This window comes from Perkinsus marinus (assembly GCF_000006405.1).
Source record: "Perkinsus marinus ATCC 50983 genomic scaffold scf_1104296931912, whole genome shotgun sequence".
NCBI classification, from domain to species: domain Eukaryota; phylum Perkinsozoa; order Perkinsida; family Perkinsidae; genus Perkinsus; species Perkinsus marinus.
The window spans coordinates 229,564-246,881 of record NW_003215602.1 but is presented as its reverse complement, the minus strand read 5'-3'; the positions used below and the strand labels follow the sequence as shown (position 1 = coordinate 246,881).

Sequence of the window (17,318 nt, the reverse complement as noted above, 5' to 3'; positions counted from 1 at the left end):
CACCAGAATTAGGTTATCGATACGTATGTTATAGAACGCGCTGCGGCAATCGCAGAGCAAGGTGGTTTCCCTCGACTCAGTGCGAAGAAGTCCTAGAACATGAAACAACGCCGGGGACTCTCCACCTGCACCAGCACAAGGCAAAACCTTGTTCAGCTCTCTGAAGTCGATTACCAGACGACTCTCCTTAGACTCGGATGCTGGAGGTATAAGGAAAATCTGGGCCGGAGGGGAGGGAGTCGGAACCAGGGAGGCCTCAACCAACCACTTTGATGTCAAATACCCTTCGACCATCGCAGCATACTCTTCTTTGAGAGCAGGTGAGAGTCTTGAGTACATCGATCTCGCATAACTGCGCCCTCTAGAAAGGACTTGTGGGATTCTGGGTACACGGGTCTCGCTGCGACTCGCAGCCTGCGAGACTCTCGCATACATGTGACTGATACCCAGGGACGTTAACAACTTCGCAAGACAATAGCTCTCGAGACTCGAATGCGACAGTGGTACGCACCCTTTGTACGCGGAATAGCAACCCATTTTCTGTGAGAAAGAGCTTCCAGAACCATATCGATGTGAGCATCCTCAGTCTGAAAAGCAACGGGGCTCAGGGCTTGCTGATCCAAATTTGTACTCGGGGGTGACCCCAGTCACCCTGTATCGACAAGACAGGATGACCAATGAACCTCACCACCACTGACTACTGACACTACTGACTCATGACTTCCGAATGCGGCATACCTGCATCGTAGTTGAGGTCGCCGTTGTTACTCCTGTATATCCTCGTAGAAGCTTTGCTCTTAGCTATCGGATGCAGTCCGTTAGACAAGGGTATTTCAATATTGATGCCGGCTGGAGCCCCTTCCACGCACATCTCTTCCACAAAGTCGATATCCTCCACCTCAAAATAGCGCATAAAGGACACCCAAACTTCCGAATGATAGTCCGCGCAGTCTCTCGGGTCTTTCTGGACTTTGAAGAATTCCTCCAGCGCAGCTGTGACCGCCTTAGTTGCTTGCTTGCACAATATTTCAAATTGTTCCTGGTTTTCTGCTTCTGGGGATCCTCGAAGGCCTGCTAGTTTGTCAGCGACTATTTTCACTTCCGAGACCGCCAGCAACTTCTGGATGAGTGGATCTTTTGACCATTCCTCGAAGGTCAACTCCAGTTGATTGGCTAGCGGCAGCGTAGCTTCTCCCATACTAGATCCATCAACATAGCTGTCGCATGTGGCATCAGAGCAATTTTCGGCGATATCCCGAAGATTCCCCGATCCTGCTGGTCAGTGATTCGCCGATGCATTGATCTTGGATGTGTAGTTCTCGGCTAAGTCTGTGAGTTCAGGGGGATGGGACGCGCCTAGAACTACTGACTACCGTGACTGATACCCATTTTCTGCTGAAGATGTCTTACATGTCTCCATCTGCTTCTTTTTCTCTTCGTAAGCTGCCCGATGTCTAGCCTCAGTTTCCTGACTTCGTTTATGTGGCATTTGGTGTGAACTGCAGTCCTGCAATAAAGGGATTGCCCGAAAGCTAACCGGCCCATTGGCTCTTATTGATGAGAAACTCAGAGCTTCACAATAGGCAACAGAAACACTCGTGACATAATTCAAAGCTCGACATTCTTTGAGACAAAAGGAGCTATCGACCTCTTGCACTGAGCGAATACGAATCACATCAACTCTTCTGATCTTTTTGATAGTAACGATCATGTTGAGATCCTTTAGATCTCTTTCCCTTTTCTCCTTCACCACTCCCTCTTCGCCTTTCCCCTTTCCACGGGTAGTGTAACCTCTGTGCTGCGATGGCTTGAAAAGGCACGTCCTCTGCTCGAGTAACTCACATTCCAGGTAGGAGTGCTTGCACATAGAGAAGCCTGACTCTCCTATCCAGGACAGGCTATCCTTGACTGCTTCAGAAGCAGTGCTTCTGAAGCACTCCCCAATGCTTCCATCTCTTTCCGAAAGAGAGATACTCAACAATCCAGATAGGAAGAAGGATAGTTCATCAGTTCAAATTGGACCGTTCTAAAATGGAACCAGCGAAAGTTGCTAATTGAAAATTGGAAGTTGCTAATGTCTAGCGTGCGACCTTCGCACAACAGCTTGTGCGATCACACTATAATAGTGTCAATATTATGAATAATTCATAATATTGCACAAATGCTAGCCTGAAAGTGGTTCATCCCGTACCTGTGGCCCGCCTCCATTTCTTTAAGTTATTCTCACGGAAGCCTTTAGGGCCATTGTAAAAGCCTAACTTCGACGGCATATCTTTCATAAAGAGCATTCTGGGCCATCCTTAAGGCCCAGCTTTTGAACAGCATCCTGGGCCACTTCACGGCCTAGCTTTTACCCTTTATGGTTCGAAAAAACACCCTGGGCCATCTTTCAAGGCCCCGTTTTCACCTAATATGGTTCAGAAAAAGACCCTGGGCCATCCTCGAAGCCTAGTTTCTACAGCTCATTGTTCAAAATTTGAACTTCAAATTCGGCATCCTGGGCCATTTTCAAGGCCTAGCTTCTACACCTCATTATTCAAATAGAGCATTCTGGGTCATTTTATAGGCCTAGCTTCTACATATCACTATTCAAATAGAGCATTCTGGGCCGGCTTCAAGGCCTAGCTTCTCCTGGAGAAGCTGGACCAGCGTGTAACACGCTGCGTGTTGCTTGGATAGAGCATCCTTTGCCATCTTCAAGACCTAGCTTTCACCGCTCATTTCTGACGGTCATATTCGAATTGTGGATTTTAGTTCTCGCTCACCAAAAGCGAGCCCCGATAGTCTCACGCTCTTCAGAGGCAAGTCCCGAAGGTCTCACGCTCTTCAGAGGCAAGTCTTGAAAGGTCTCACGCTCTTCAGGGGCAAATGTCGAAAGGTCTCACGCTCTTCAGGGGCGAGTCCCGGAAGTCTAGCGCTCCTCAAATATTTTTACACTGATTCGAATGACTCACATTCAAACTCTAGTGAGCCTACGATTAACCTATGTAATGTGAGAAAGAATGTAAAGTTTACATCGTAAACACTGTGGCTCGATCCACTCCCAATTAGACTGCATGTATTGCCAGTATATCCGTTTCGTGAGTGAGCTTTTCAGTTATACAGTCTTGCCGCGGTCTTGCAATAAAATCGTGGAGGCACTCAGGTATGGTCCCCGTATATTTAACCCCCCCCGTTGCAATCGCGCGCGCCTCACTTTAACCTCGCCCAATAAATTGACCTATCAATGATAATCATGAATGTAGAAAAATCATGGAAAAGCGGGAAGTGCATGCGATACCAGTGGTATCATACCACCAACGAACTGATAGTGCTAATGCCTCATTGTGGGTGAATTGTATAATGCTTTGCATCGTCGTGATGTCGCGACACCAATGAGATGAGTCATCTCACGCTTCACGCTTTGAGAATCGGATTTCACTTCGCCATGTCCTGCAACTCTCCTTTACATTTCTTGCAAATGACTGCGGATTCGTCGCTCCCATGATCACGGAAATCTCATCCGCGGATTCTGAGCCCACAGTCTTATCACTGATAAGGTATCATCATTGGAACTTCAACTCCGTACTTCTCGGTACGTTAACCTAGCTGCGACGGAACACGTGACCAGTTTCCGTCACGTCTTCTCTTCCTTCAGGAGTGACGTGACGCTGCTCATCGCGCAAAGCTACGCGACTTTGTTTGTTATTTGTGCGAGGAAGCCTCCGTGAGGCACGATCGAGAGCTTCTCTTCAACCTTCCATTGACTTGTCTTCGTCACAGAGGTTCGTCGTCGTCTTGACTCGAGGCTTTTGAGGTCTTTAGTATACTCACCCTTATGGCTCGTCTGCTGAGTATCTTCGCAACCATCGCCGGTGTCATGAGCATCCAGGCTGATCCTTTTGCTGATGATCTAGTTGCAAACTTCACGGCTCTCCTTGGTAATCCGGATGTCCACAAGTTTATAGACAAAGCTCTGATGGATACTCCTGCACCGCCCAACCCCAATAGAAGTGAGCTGGGGGAGGTTCACGTACACGGAGACCTTGCAAACGGGAGGAGGCGCTACGAGTACTGTTCTAAATGCAAGGGCTCTTACAGTAAGGCCATCGTGGAGGATTTCGTGGAACAGATCTCCTTAATCTGCGGGCGGTTTGAGAAACATGACTCCGTATCCACCGACGACTTCTGTGCTCGCCTCAGGGAAAGAAGGGCCTCGCTCGATGAGTTCTTAAGGGGTTACATCTTCGTGCGATCCCGTGCTCTTCAACTCGCGACCTCTGAATGCATCGGCGCTGATAAGTGTCCAACCCATGACGCCTACAACGCTTTCTTGAATCCTATCGTCCCCGGACGACTCGTCGACTTCATCAGATTCTCCTACTGCCCACATAGACCTTTTCACACAGTTAGCTCTTGTTTCGAAAGGGTATCGGAGATATTGCAGGACTTCGCCTTCCGCAGGGTGATGGATGAATGTGATCACGGTGGAAATGATGATCTAGAAGAGTTCTGCTCGTATGTTACAACTCGTAGTCACTTCGGCCGAGGTCTGGTTTTCGGGTTTGTGGGTGTCTACGAGCTAGCCACTGGTTATTGTGTCGCGGACCACAACCAATCCCAGTAGTTTTTATGATATGTCATGGCCCTCCAATGTGGGTTCCGATGTTCCCGCCTCTGATTAATGCTTAGATCGTGTTGGAGCATAAACGCTCCGTAACCCATGGACTTTCTATTGATCTGATTCGATAGGAAACACTTCTTCTTACTACATCCAATCTACTGAGGCTCCACCAGCGCCGGGTGCTCTCTTATTATAGCCCAGTGCGACTTGACCGCAGCCTTGTTCTCAGGTTTTTCATCTTTTATTCGGTCCATATTTTTTTCTCTTTCCGATACAATAGGATTGTGTTCGGCCCGTGGGTGAGTATATGGAGATCAAACACTGTAAAAGTCGTGGGACTGATGTCATTGTTCTAAATCTATATCGGATTGGCGGGACCAACTCTCGTGACGAGCCAGATCTTCCCAACGAATCTATCGGACATAATATACATATTCTCAGTGATACAGCAATGGAGTATCACTGATACTCCATGCGGCATGGACCATGCCATTCCAGCTAGTCGGTTGGTATACGGAAGACTGTGTGGAGCATGCTTGGGTAGGTACTCGCCCCTTCCCATGGCATGGCTTGTGTTCGAAGCCGTACAATGATAGTATCATTATCATTATCATTATCATTATCATTATGATACGCGTATCCACTCGGGTTCGAAGCCCGCCGTATATCAGCTAGTATGCTACTGGCATGCGAGTCAGTGCAGACCTTCGTCCCGATCGCCTTGGGAATAAGTAATGTGACACGTGTGACAAGTCATTCTACATAGAGTTGCACTCTTCTCAGTGGTTCTTTCTTCCTCTGATTCACTTGCACGCGCGGGTTTTGGATCAAGTCCGTCACCATTCACTCTATTCCTATCGACGAACTTGCGTTCACCAGTGACTCGGAGCACGAGAACTACCGTTCAGCCAAAAACATGTCTACAAGATCAAAGGGTAAACGCATTTAATGTGGTCACCCTCTGGTTACATCTCAGATCAATATTGCAGATCTCAGTATCCCGTATGCATACTCTGTATTACAGAGTATGCATACAAGATACTGCTAATCCTCGACCAAGCACTTGGCTCAGACTGACGGTAGGTTGCTCTGCTGGCAGACTCACTGACGACTGAGGCACCAGGGACGAAAAGGAAATGACCGTTGGAGACGTTGGCCAGGACAAGCCGGTTGATCACGCGACAATTCAGAGTGATTCTATAGCGAGAATCAACTGTGGGATCCGGATATCTTCGAGTGCTGGTCCAACAATGATGTCCAAACCACAATGATGTGGTTGCTCCAACAAGTGGAGTATGCGAGTCGCATGGGGTGATGGGTGAGATGGCATGATATCCAGCATAGTAGATCCGATCTACTATGCTGGATGATCGATTCGATCATTTACCCTTATCAAGATATCATGGACGAAAGCAGAGAGCCACCGATGCTACCAATAGGTGAAGATGAGTTCAAATGACGACCACAAGTGACGTCCCCAGTAAAGGGCAGATAGGGTCAGACCTTTAGAGCAAGTTCGCGATCTAATAAGCCGCCCACATAGTCAGAATGTGAGTAGTCGAGAGGCCCTCGTCGAAAGTTTGCATCTATGGAAGGTCGACCAGTACCAGCATCTGAAAATCTTTAAGATTTTCCAGGAGGAAAATCTCTTCCTCTGGATCTCCAATCTCAAAGTGTAACCAACAGGATGTTGCTCTGTTGTCAACAGTGAGTTGACCTGTTGTCAAAGGCTTTGAGTCAAAGCCTCTGACAACAGGGAGGAATACTCGCGTCATGAATCTGACGACGGTTAATGTATCGGTTGAGCTAGCCGTGACTCACGGCCCGTGAGTGGCACGCTCCCAGCAAACAAATATGACTCTCACAACAACTGATATCGTTGATGTTTGCGACACCACCGTTGTGAGAGTCTCTCACTGAGAGAACGACTCTCATGGCGGTTGTCTATCATTTCGATGGGAAACCACTTTCGCTGAAGCGAGTTATGTGCTCGAACGAGTTATGGTCTCCACTGGTAGCTCTGAGCTTGCCAGTGAGCACTGGCAAGCTTTGGCTGGTTGCTTTTTTAGTGTCACCGGGTTGATCGCATCAAGTTGTCTCGGCCAAATGTTATCGGCATGTTTGAGAGTTCGCAGCGGTGTACCACGATCTCTGGAACAGTGCAGATTGCAGTTTCTAGTCTGAACTGAGTAGCGATTACCGGAACACAGTGAAACCCACAGCAAAATCCGACTCGGAGAAATTCAGAATTCTGGCCATTGAACGGCGCCGATCCGATCGCCTCAGGCCATATTGAAAACCGGAACGGCATGTCGTTGACAACTTGACATCACTTGGTTCCCTCCTGTCAGCGAGAGAATTGATGCCATCGAATGGTTCGACCCGAACCGCTATCCTATTCCTATCATAAGCTGCTGACCGAGCGCCAGCAAGTTGCTTTAAGCAACCCCATGGTAGTGAACGAGGAGGTGAGGGCCTCGCCGTGACTCACGGCCCGTGAGACAGTCTCACTGAGCCTCCGATTGTCTAGCGCTCCTAAGCTAGGCAACGAGCTCAGCCCGCTAATACTGTGCCGATGTATGCAACTCAATACGGCCTTGTTACAGATAGCAAGACTTGATAATACACCAATAACTTATGAGTAACGAATGGGATGGTATAGCTTAGCTAATATCTTAGCTGATACAAACGGGGACAACGGAGACACAGATGTGCATACCGCAACAGTCTCAACTGACAACAGTTAACGTAATATGTTCCCATATCAGCACACTCCCCCAAGTTGCCAGTAAATGGCAACTTGTATACTAACAGTCACTTTTTACGAGCAACTTTGTTAGACTTCAACATATCTGAGACTCTGTCGATTGCTCTCTTGCGGCTTCGTGTCATGACTCCAGCACCGTCATTCATAACAGCCTCTTGCCATATCTTCAACTCTTCTCGGCTCACTGGAGGTTCGTCCTCATGCACTTCGGGCTCAACCTCAGCTTGCACACCCTTTTCCAGGAAGGTGGGAGAAGTAGGACCCTTACCAGTCTTAATAGGTCTTCGTCCTTTCTTCAGCTGGTTTACAGGGCATTGCACGGTCACATCGTCATCTGCCTTCTTCAAACTTATAGTTGCTCCATCACGGTCAACAACCTCATAGGGACCAGAAAATAAGGTACCATATTTTTCAGCAGTTGGGTTACGACGCCAGACAGTATCGCCAATTGTTATAGAGTCTTGGTCAGTACGTCGGATCTTGGCCAGTCGTCTTCTAGTTTCGCCCTTCCGGCGGATCCACAATGACTTCAGCTTTGATAAAGTACGGATATTGTCGTTGAGGTAAGCCTCCTTCAAGGAACCAAGTGGTTCAATTAAATCATCATACAGCAGTCCCGATCCTAGCCACTTCTTAATTTCAGCGATAGCAGATTGGTCACGTGTCAACAGTGTGGCCGTCAGACCACCAGTTGGTCTCATGCATAGCCATGGACATAAGTCATTGTCAGCTTCATAGGGGATGTTGTTCACGACATAGGTAGCCTTGCTCACCAAACACTTCAGGTCCCTGACATCCTCAATAGATCGACCACGATCATTAGTCATACACCTTATAACTGATGAAAACTCAGCATGTGGACGCTCAAGCCAACCTCGTCGTGCCGCATCGAACCCAAACGTGTATACATGGACAACATTGTGCTCGGCAAGGAGCTGCTTAAACCTTATAGACATAAAGCAGCTTCCTTGATCAGTTGCTATTACACGAGGCCACCCATTGGCATTCAGTAATTCTATAGTCGCACAGGCCACATCCTCAGTGCCTGGAGAGTCGATAACCGTAGCAGCTACAAACTTGCTAATGTAGCATACCAATAGAAGGACCCAATGTTTGACACCGTCAGCATCTTTGATGGGTCCTGCTAGATCAGCACCAACGACACCCCATAAGAGAGGCACCCATGATTTAGATGTTGATATAGCTTTAGTGAGGGTACGGCCATACTTGGCTTGGCAACAGACGCTACAGGAAGAAATCCAATGTTTCACTCTCCTATGAAGTCCCTTAAAGTCACAGACCCCACGTAACAAGCCGACCGTCTTGGTGATACCGGGGTGACCAAAATCTCGATGAAACCTGTCAATCACCTCGTCCTTCAGCTTGTCGTCATCCGGAATGTATACTACCCAAGTATCGTCTTCATCTGAATTCCATCGTCTGCTCATCAAGGTACCACTTTCATCATCAAGATGGAAGAACTTAGACTGAGAACAGGACGGATCAGATCGTAGCTTGGACATAATAGATACACAATTAGGATCAGCGGATTGAGACACCTTAACACGTGGCAAGAACTGTTCTATCCAGGAAGCGGTTGTGTCTTGAGTAGCAACGCAGCAAGACATCTCATTGATCACAAGGGCTTCTTCAATGTCATCCTCATCGGACAAATCCTCTTGCTTGTCGTCGGTACCCAAAGAACCATCGTTGAGGTTAAAGTCCACGAGGCAATCATCTGCTAAGGCACTGCACACAGCTTCCCATGAACACTGGACTGGCTCACAATTCCCACAGGGCCGAGTAAGACGGTCCGCTAGATTGTCACCGGAGCGAATGTGTCTGAATTCAATCTCAGGCACTACCTCTTGAAGCTTGATCTTGTTCAACATGGCCCTTATGTGATTCAGTCTCCTCTTCTCCGGAGATGGAAGCTTCTCAATTTTGCTACTCTGTGGATGGCAAATCACTAAGCGTAACCGATATAGGGTGATGCTGCTATCATTGACGATGGTAACATGCTTCACTCTGGAAGTGAATGTAGATAGGATGGTTGAAACAGCTTGTACACCTGTGAGGAAATATTGTACACAAGTGTCTTCTGTAATTTTAGATTCTTGTGATACTAGTCTCCCTTGCTAGCCTAGCGTATACTTTATGATTACTGTATTGATCATTAGTTAAGAACCACTTGTTTATAACTCTTGTTGAGTTATCTAATCCTAACAACACCCATACGCAGAGACTCCAATTCACGTCGGGGGATGGAACCACCAGGGTGAGTTGATATTCTCGAGAGTAATCGTCGCCCATTAGCACGTGAACGGACATCGACAGCCATAGCGAACTCACTAGCATCGACAAACACCACCAGACCTTCTATAGGAATATATCGAGGAGGCAACATCCTTGTGGAGCAAGTGAAGTACTTCTCACACTGTTGTAGACACTCTTGAGAACGGAGCAGATAATCACCGGTGATAGCATCATTTTTCACTAGTCCGTGATGTACCTCACCAAAACCAGCATTGTGTAGTTGTCGCAGTAAGGCCTTTATCTCCAAACTGGCCTCCGCCACCAGACCCAAAGGGTCGAAAAGCCTTGCTGTAATGGATCGTAGGGACGACATTCGGACTTCCCTAGGCAGACGAAAGTCTGGTAGTTTAATGTCCACATTATCACAGTTGGGACTAATAAACCATCGATAGCCGAGCCACGAGGCCATTTGTAAACCATCCATACCAGTAACATCACTGACAGTAACATCGTGGCCAATAGAAGAACGTGCTGTTCCCAGATTATGGAAACGTTTCTTCTCGTTGATGTCAAAGCCTCTTCGTTTAAGAGCTTGTACAACGGAGATGCGGGAAGCTTCAACCTCAGAGATAGAAGATGCTCCTATAAGCACGTCATCGACATAATAACCAACACCATCCCGTATCTTTGCAGGCAGGGAGGAGAAAATTTTCTCCAAGCTGCTGCCCAATGCCCATGGTGACCAATTAGTTCCAAACGGTACTCGAGAAAACTTAACCAAATGACCAGCCACTACCAGTGCGAGGTAATCGGTGTCCTCGTCATCGACCTTTCCTCCGCGAACCAGGACTTGCCAGAACGCCTTAGAAAGATCGTCACATGAAGCTCTCTCAAAGCTTCTCCACAACATAAGCGTGCCAAATAAGTCCATAGACGTACTGCCCGTGCCATCACCAGTGGTAGTAGTATAAGTATTAAGTGGTCTGGCGTCCAAACAGAGCCGGCATTTGGTGCTTGTCCGGTTGAGATTAAACACTGGAACCACAGCCGTATAGAACTTAGCGAAGTCGTGCGGAGACTGATCAGGAGGTTTTTCAACAACAACGCCTGATTCCAATAGTTCATGTACAGCACTTAAATACGCCTCATATTTCACAGGGTCATGCTTCAAACGAGTCAACACCTTGCGATCTCTGGCCCACACGTCCTTGAAGTTATACCGTGGTCTCGCAGAGCTTTTCCATGGGATAGAAACAGACAAGCGATCTGCTACAACTTCAGCGTGGTTGCACTGGATAGCGAGACTGTTATCCTGAAGCCATCGATCGGGTATACACGAATCATCATCAAATATGCCCATAGGACGGAATATTATACGGTCTGGGCAGTGAGACTCGGCCGATACCACCCAGGTGCATGGACCCAGAAGACTTTTCGGTACGATGACATCATATTTGCTATGTTCAATGACATAGCAATCGCACTGTCGGACTTGATGACTAGCTAGGTGAATCTTAACACCAATCACCTTGTCAACAATCGCACACGACGTACCATTAATCATAGTCAACATGCTTGAAGTAGCAGTAGTAGTGGTACTGAGCTCAGGGATACTCTCTTTCATGCTGTTAAAAACCCTTCTTGTAATAAAGACGTCGGTGGCACCAGAATCCAGTAGGGCATAATATCGATGTTCATCACCTTCGAACCATACCGGTATCAGAGGCAAGCCATTGGAAGCCTTCTCCAAAACTTGGACATCCGATGATCCTTCATTGCACTCTACCATTGATACCATGCAGGCTGAGTGATCCTGAAATGAGTCACTGACAGTGGCTGTTGGGACAGGTTGTTCACAGCTGCCATCATGAAACTCAGCAATAAGACAATCAGGGCTCTCACCTTCTTCTTCTTCACAAGGTTGACTTCCTCCTTGAAAGAAAACTTCATCATACGGCACCTGCACAGCGTTACCCTCCGTTGTAGGAGCAGCAGTAGTTGTAGGATTAATAGTAGCATCTTGGGATTCGAACTTGTCAAAACGAGCCCTTATTCTTTTGCCACCAATATCAGCACCATTAGAAGCTTCAATGAATGCTTGCGCTGGTTTATGGTCATTGAACTTCACTGTGACAAAACCCCTACGGGGTAGAAGTCTCACATACACATCAGTATCATGCCCTAACAGTCGAGACACAAAATCTTTTACATCCTGATAATTCCAAGCTAGCGGAACACCAGAGAGGAAAACCCGTTTAGCATCTGGACTCGTGGAGAACTCAATGACATTAGCTTCCTTGTCGGTCTTCTTCTTGTCCTTCTTACTAGGAGTAGCACTCTTGACCTTAGCAGAGGACGCACCACGAGTCGTGGAAATAGTAGGATTACTCGTCGCTGTAGTGGGAGTTCCGACCAACGAAGCACCATAGCGAACTCGTAACTGAGCCCACCTTCTAGTTTCAGAAATCATACTCTCCATAGTTGATACGGAAGTCAGCGGCATTCTATCGAGATAGAGACGAGCCTCAGTTGGCAAACCTGAGTATAGCCGAGCTCGTAGCTCACTGTCTGTAAGAGGACATTCGCGAACTTCACCGATCTGGTCTTTCATGGTCTGAATGGCGGCGATGTAAACTTCCAAAGTAGTAGGACCATCACACTTCAGATTCTCCCATTTTCGGTGGAGCTCCATTTCGCTACCGAGATCACTATATAGTCGTAAAACTCGCCATGCAGTAACAACCCGTTGACTGAACAAAGTGTTCCCCTTCACATGGCATTGCTCATTAATCAGTTGTTGTAGGGGAGTAGATACATTATTGATGATATAGAAGTATTGGTAAGCACTTGACAGCTCCCCCGTGCCAGAAAATTGTATCTCTGGCTGATTCATAATAGTCTTCTTGAAAATCATGTAACCCCTCTTATCAGTCACACCAGAGAATCGGCCTCCCTCTATAACACCAGCAGACTTAGCTTGTTTGCTAATCTTCATGATAACCAAAGGCTCTATCACCAACGACGATTTGGCACTTCGGTCAGATTTAGTGCTATCGAGCTGTTGTTTGACCTCCTCAACAATACCATGCACTGTATTAGCAGGACCATCCTTGCTGTCATCGCCAGTAGCACCAGTAGTACCATTTGCATCATGTCTGGTCTTGTGATCAGCGTTGGACTCAAGCTGTGACTTAATACCTGCAATCGACTCCGTCAACGAATCTAGCTCCTTCTTCAGCTGCCAAGCCCACACAGGTGGGGATTGCTCAGTACTGCTTTTCTTATTGTCATCAGTCAGTACTGGGTCAGACGCCTTGGGAGATACCATAGAGCAATTGAACCGTTACTTGTTGAACAGAGTGGTCTTTACACAAGAGCTTGAGGTAGTTGCTTCTCGGATGATTGTGCCGATGTATGCAACTCAATACGGCCTTGTTACAGATAGCAAGACTTGATTATACACCAATAACTTATGAGTAACGAATGGGATGGTATAGCTTAGCTAATATCTTAGCTGATACAAACGGGGACAACGGAGACACAGATGTGCATACCGCAACAGTCTCAACTGACAACAGTTAACGTAATATGTTCCCATATCAGCACAACACCAGCGCTTCTCGATGAGTGACACTACCCACTAAGCGATGACTAATGGCAATACTAACTATAGCACGTACATCGTGAGTGTGTCATAATGCACGACAGTGTCATGATGACACTGCATGAAACCGCACAGTGTGCCATCGGCTTGAGCTGGATAGATCCGCTCCTAACTTAAAACGCCAGGCTGGCAGCCTATGTCCCACGGATTCAGCGTCCTCTCCAAGCTCGCCTCACTGGAGCCGGAACCGGTCGGTACGAGTGAGCAGAGTGACTCTGCCAGAGTCCCCTCTGCTTCGCGTGAGTACGGCACTCGCACTGCAGTAACTTCGTGAACTTTGCTCACGTGCCGCTTTTTTCGAAGACTGTGACCTTCAGGAGCCTGCCGTTCGACTACGGTGAGTGGTCGCCGACAAAAGTTCCTCGGATAAAGGCGAGAACAAGTCATAGTATCCTCTTGGACCCAGAGTCAGGCGTCTATTCTGATAAAATTGAGGGGCATCGCGCAGAGGATGTAGACTCTGCTGACCCATCATCACTGATCAAATGGATGGTACTGGATTACCGCTATCGATTGCGGACCCTCGGTTCTCCTGAGGACACTGAGAAAGCGCAGCCACCTCGTTCCTAGCGACCGACGTCTGCGCTCGACAATGTGCTTCTAGACTGGCAGTGCCCAGCGACCGAAGAGGAATTGCCACGATGCGCGGTTAGCCAGGCTAACTTAGCCTCCACAGCATACACTGAGGTGAGGTTTAGTGAGCCTGAGTCACATTAGATAGCTGAGCCTTGGCGACTCGCGGGACGCGAGCCGTGCGAGATACACGGACCGTGTAACACGGTGTGTCCTACACCATGCATTATGCATAGCTTAACACACCTTACGTATGCGGCTTGCAGCGGGTGTGTGCCGTCACTTAATAACAATACGGTAATCACTCATCGGGTTTTCGTCACCAGGACCGTGATATTCCCACAGTGAGGCTTGCAATTTGCAAGTGGCACGGGATATCTGGGTCACCCAGACTACCAGTCGGGGTGAGTCACCCCGACTGTCCGACTGTCTGAGACTGGGTGCGCTACGCTACGTAGGCTACACAGAGTAGCTCCTTGTCACAAGGGCTCTATGTGCTGAAGTACCCTTAATGGGTCCCAGATACATTAGGGTTGAAGTATCACATCAGCCGTATGACGCCGCGTCGTTGACGCGTGCTGTGCGTTAATCACGCGTGATGTACGAGACTGCACCTTACAGTGTAGGGGAAAGCTAGCCTGGCTAACACTGGCAGTGCAATGCAATCGTGGCGTCGCTATAGCGCGCTGTCGACCATTGGGATTGGCATCCGCTAGTTCCGGAGACAGGCGACCCCTCAGACTCGACGAGCGCCTCGGGCGATCGCCTCAGGCGACTCCAGGGATGGGAATTTGTCTCTGGGCTGATCCCGGCCGACCCGCAGTCCGGGTGGCTTACAATTAACCGCCCCGTCCCGTCCGACTAATATCCCGGCTTCGTGAATTAGCCTCCTGTCCCGACGTGGTTTCCGGTTTCCCGGCCGGAATTTCCGTCCCGGAAAGTCGGAATCCCTTGACTCCCTAGGCTCTACGCTCCATAAGAAAGAAACATGCGGATAAAATTGTGTACTTATCATGATCGTGCATTGAAAGAATTACTACACTTATGAATCTAATCATCCTCTAGCAACACTCTGTTGCCAATATCCTCATGGCTCACGAATCGAGTCCATACTATGGACTCCATAGTATAGACTCTTTACGTGAATCTACTAAGCATGTCAAATTGATATTGTTAATGATGTGTTATGCAATTACTCTAGCAGTTTAACTGCTGCAGTGAGCCACTGGCTCAACAATGAACATGAATGGCGAGCGTAATAGAACCAAAGCTCGGAGGCGGTCGGCAGTAAGCCTTGAACGCTCCCGACGAGACAAGCACCCCGCTAGACTGAAGACCGATTCTGAGGACACGCTAGTGCAAGGGAAGCTGCCTAAAAGCTTAGCGACAGTGCTGACAGGCGACAGCTTGTCGCCGACAAGTCATCACAGCGTATCCAGAAACGCTCGTAGCGGGATGATTTGGCATCCCTCTCAGCGGGCTTGGTCTTCTTCTTAGGCGGGGAGCTACTGTCCGAGGGGACAGCGAAACTGCGAGCTCTCATCTCGTATTCACAGAAGATAGTCATCATCTCATCCTCGTAACGCTCCTCGGCACTCATTTGCTGGTGCTGGTGATTTGCCGGCTGGTCGAAAAAGTCATTGATGAGACTGTCGAACGAGTCCACTGGCTTCTGCTGCAAGTCCATCCCACTAGTCTTCTTCTCCGTATCTTCACATGTATCCAAATTGAGAGCCTCTAAGCATTTAAGTGTTGCTTTTCGCCCCTCCACGTCACTTACATGATACGGGAGCTTTTCCCTCACATCACGAGCAGTGGTAGATTTTCGCAGCAGTGAGATCAATGTTCGAACACGGTCAACCGAGCGCTAAGCGCTTGCTTGGGTGCGAGTTACCCGCCCAGCAGTCTCGATGCCATCACGGAATGCTTCATCATCTCCTTCAAGCCCCCAATCAGGCTCGCCCTGTTCAATGTCCTCCTCTGCCTCCATCAGAAGCGCATCAGTGTTGACATTAGTGGAATTGTCGCCCTCGATGGACTCCTTTGCATCCATTTCCTTCAGAACTTCTTCCGCTTGTGCTAGACCGTCCTCTACCGTTTTATGTCCATAGATGCCAGCCTTCTTAGTGTGCCTCGTTTTATATAGGGCCAAACCATTACACACCGTCAAGTGCAGACGGTGTGCAGCACAGGGCAGCCATTGTTTGAGAAGGCACATAGTGCCGGATGCGACCAAATCCGAGAAACATCTGACCATATTGCTACCAGAGTCTGTGCATGCTAATGCGCACTGAACAGCGAGACATGTCTAGAGGATGTCTATGACAGGTAGCCTGTCTGAGGAGATACCTTTCCTTGAAGGCCCATTTTATTGATAGTGCTCGTTAAAAGACAGCTGATATTGTCAGCCGTGTGCTTTGACCTCAATGTCTCAAAGCCGATGACCCTTGTCTGTAAGGAGCCGGTGAGCGAAGGGTTTTCCGGATCAGCCGGATGAATGTAGTGTGCTACTAAGGAGAGCACCTGAATTGGTTAGTCCTCTCAGGGCCGTCGTTTTTCCAACAAATTCCGATGGCTGCACAGTTCCGTAGGCCCTTGAATCCCGCGGTACAGATATCCAATCGATCGCTGAGCCACCTGAAATGTTTAAATACGATCGATTGATATTGAAGGCCGGGACTTGACTATAATTTCCGTCAGTAGTACATAGGGTGCAGCAGTATTTCATCACCGGGTTATTTGCCGACGAGAGGGTATAACGTACTGAGGCTTGTTTCGGCATGTTAGATGGTAGTACCATCATGGTACACCAAGGCTTGAAAACCAGGCTTCTCAACGAGAGAAATAGGCATGTTGTCTGTAACAACCTAGCAAACTTCGACCACTGCCGAGGAGTCCTGACTCAGGATGCTGCTCACCATGTTGATGATGAGTTCGGTTGTTTTTCGTTGAATGCTTTCCTAGCCTTTTCTTCGAGCTTGTTGGCGGATTTGTCGCCGGCTATTTCAGATGGCTTAGCACGGCAAGAATGCTCTCGCAGTGCTTTATAGCTCGACTTCGCTATAACGAGCTTCACGCCGGAGTTCAAGCGCTCCGCCAGCTCCTTGCCAAGTCTTGCGAAACGACCCCTTCAACTCGGCCTCAAAGCGTTTGGTGACCTTATCTTGACGAACGAAGCCATTCGAGGTACCCTAAATGGATAGGACTCACTGCATACTGGAACCCAACGAATAAAGCCAAGATCTGCGACTCGAGAGTATAATGTCAAAACCTTACGTGTTTGTTGCTGTTTTACTTCATCCCGAGTTCCACATTCCGTTGAGTTGCTGTGAGCATCGACCACTGGGCCGTTACTGGAGAAAGACTCCTTGATGGTGTCATTGTGCACATTATTCCCTCCCTTTGCATGCTTCATGTCCATATCATGTGAGGGGAACCCGAGGAGGGAATTGAAG

The 17,318-nt window shown here is 48.2% G+C and overlaps 7 protein-coding genes across 7 annotated transcripts; 1 reads left to right on the top strand and 6 right to left on the bottom strand.

The window, feature by feature from the left end:
* Positions 1 to 706: 706 nt before the first annotated feature.
* Positions 707 to 1,198, bottom strand: Pmar_PMAR027637 (hypothetical protein; the record flags this gene model as incomplete). Its single annotated transcript, XM_002786079.1, has 1 exon — positions 707 to 1,198. The coding sequence occupies one exon, from the start codon at positions 1,196 to 1,198 to the stop codon at positions 707 to 709; it is 492 nt and encodes a 163-aa protein (XP_002786125.1).
* An 81-nt stretch (positions 1,199 to 1,279) lies between these two features.
* Pmar_PMAR027636 (hypothetical protein) lies at positions 1,280 to 1,489 on the bottom strand (the record flags this gene model as incomplete). Its single annotated transcript, XM_002786078.1, has 2 exons — positions 1,280 to 1,356; positions 1,411 to 1,489. 2 exons carry the CDS (start codon positions 1,487 to 1,489, stop codon positions 1,280 to 1,282), a joined length of 156 nt encoding a protein of 51 aa, XP_002786124.1.
* Positions 1,490 to 3,817: 2,328 nt separating this feature from the next.
* Pmar_PMAR027635 (hypothetical protein) lies at positions 3,818 to 4,606 on the top strand (the record flags this gene model as incomplete). Its single annotated transcript, XM_002786077.1, has 1 exon — positions 3,818 to 4,606. One exon carries the CDS (start codon positions 3,818 to 3,820, stop codon positions 4,604 to 4,606), a length of 789 nt encoding a protein of 262 aa, XP_002786123.1.
* Positions 4,607 to 7,417: 2,811 nt separating this feature from the next.
* Positions 7,418 to 9,262, bottom strand: Pmar_PMAR027634 (gag/pol/env polyprotein, putative; the record flags this gene model as incomplete). The annotated part of the gene is made up of 1 exon (XM_002786076.1): positions 7,418 to 9,262. The coding sequence occupies one exon, from the start codon at positions 9,260 to 9,262 to the stop codon at positions 7,418 to 7,420; it is 1,845 nt and encodes a 614-aa protein (XP_002786122.1).
* Positions 9,263 to 9,582: 320 nt separating this feature from the next.
* Positions 9,583 to 12,954, bottom strand: Pmar_PMAR027633 (hypothetical protein; the record flags this gene model as incomplete). The annotated part of the gene is made up of 1 exon (XM_002786075.1): positions 9,583 to 12,954. The coding sequence occupies one exon, from the start codon at positions 12,952 to 12,954 to the stop codon at positions 9,583 to 9,585; it is 3,372 nt and encodes a 1,123-aa protein (XP_002786121.1).
* A 2,281-nt stretch (positions 12,955 to 15,235) lies between these two features.
* On the bottom strand, positions 15,236 to 16,120 carry Pmar_PMAR027632 (hypothetical protein; the record flags this gene model as incomplete). Its single annotated transcript, XM_002786074.1, has 2 exons — positions 15,236 to 15,628; positions 15,758 to 16,120. 2 exons carry the CDS (start codon positions 16,118 to 16,120, stop codon positions 15,236 to 15,238), a joined length of 756 nt encoding a protein of 251 aa, XP_002786120.1.
* Positions 16,121 to 16,907: 787 nt separating this feature from the next.
* Pmar_PMAR027631 (hypothetical protein) lies at positions 16,908 to 17,284 on the bottom strand (the record flags this gene model as incomplete). Its single annotated transcript, XM_002786073.1, has 2 exons — positions 16,908 to 17,054; positions 17,159 to 17,284. 2 exons carry the CDS (start codon positions 17,282 to 17,284, stop codon positions 16,908 to 16,910), a joined length of 273 nt encoding a protein of 90 aa, XP_002786119.1.
* Positions 17,285 to 17,318: the final 34 nt, after the last annotated feature.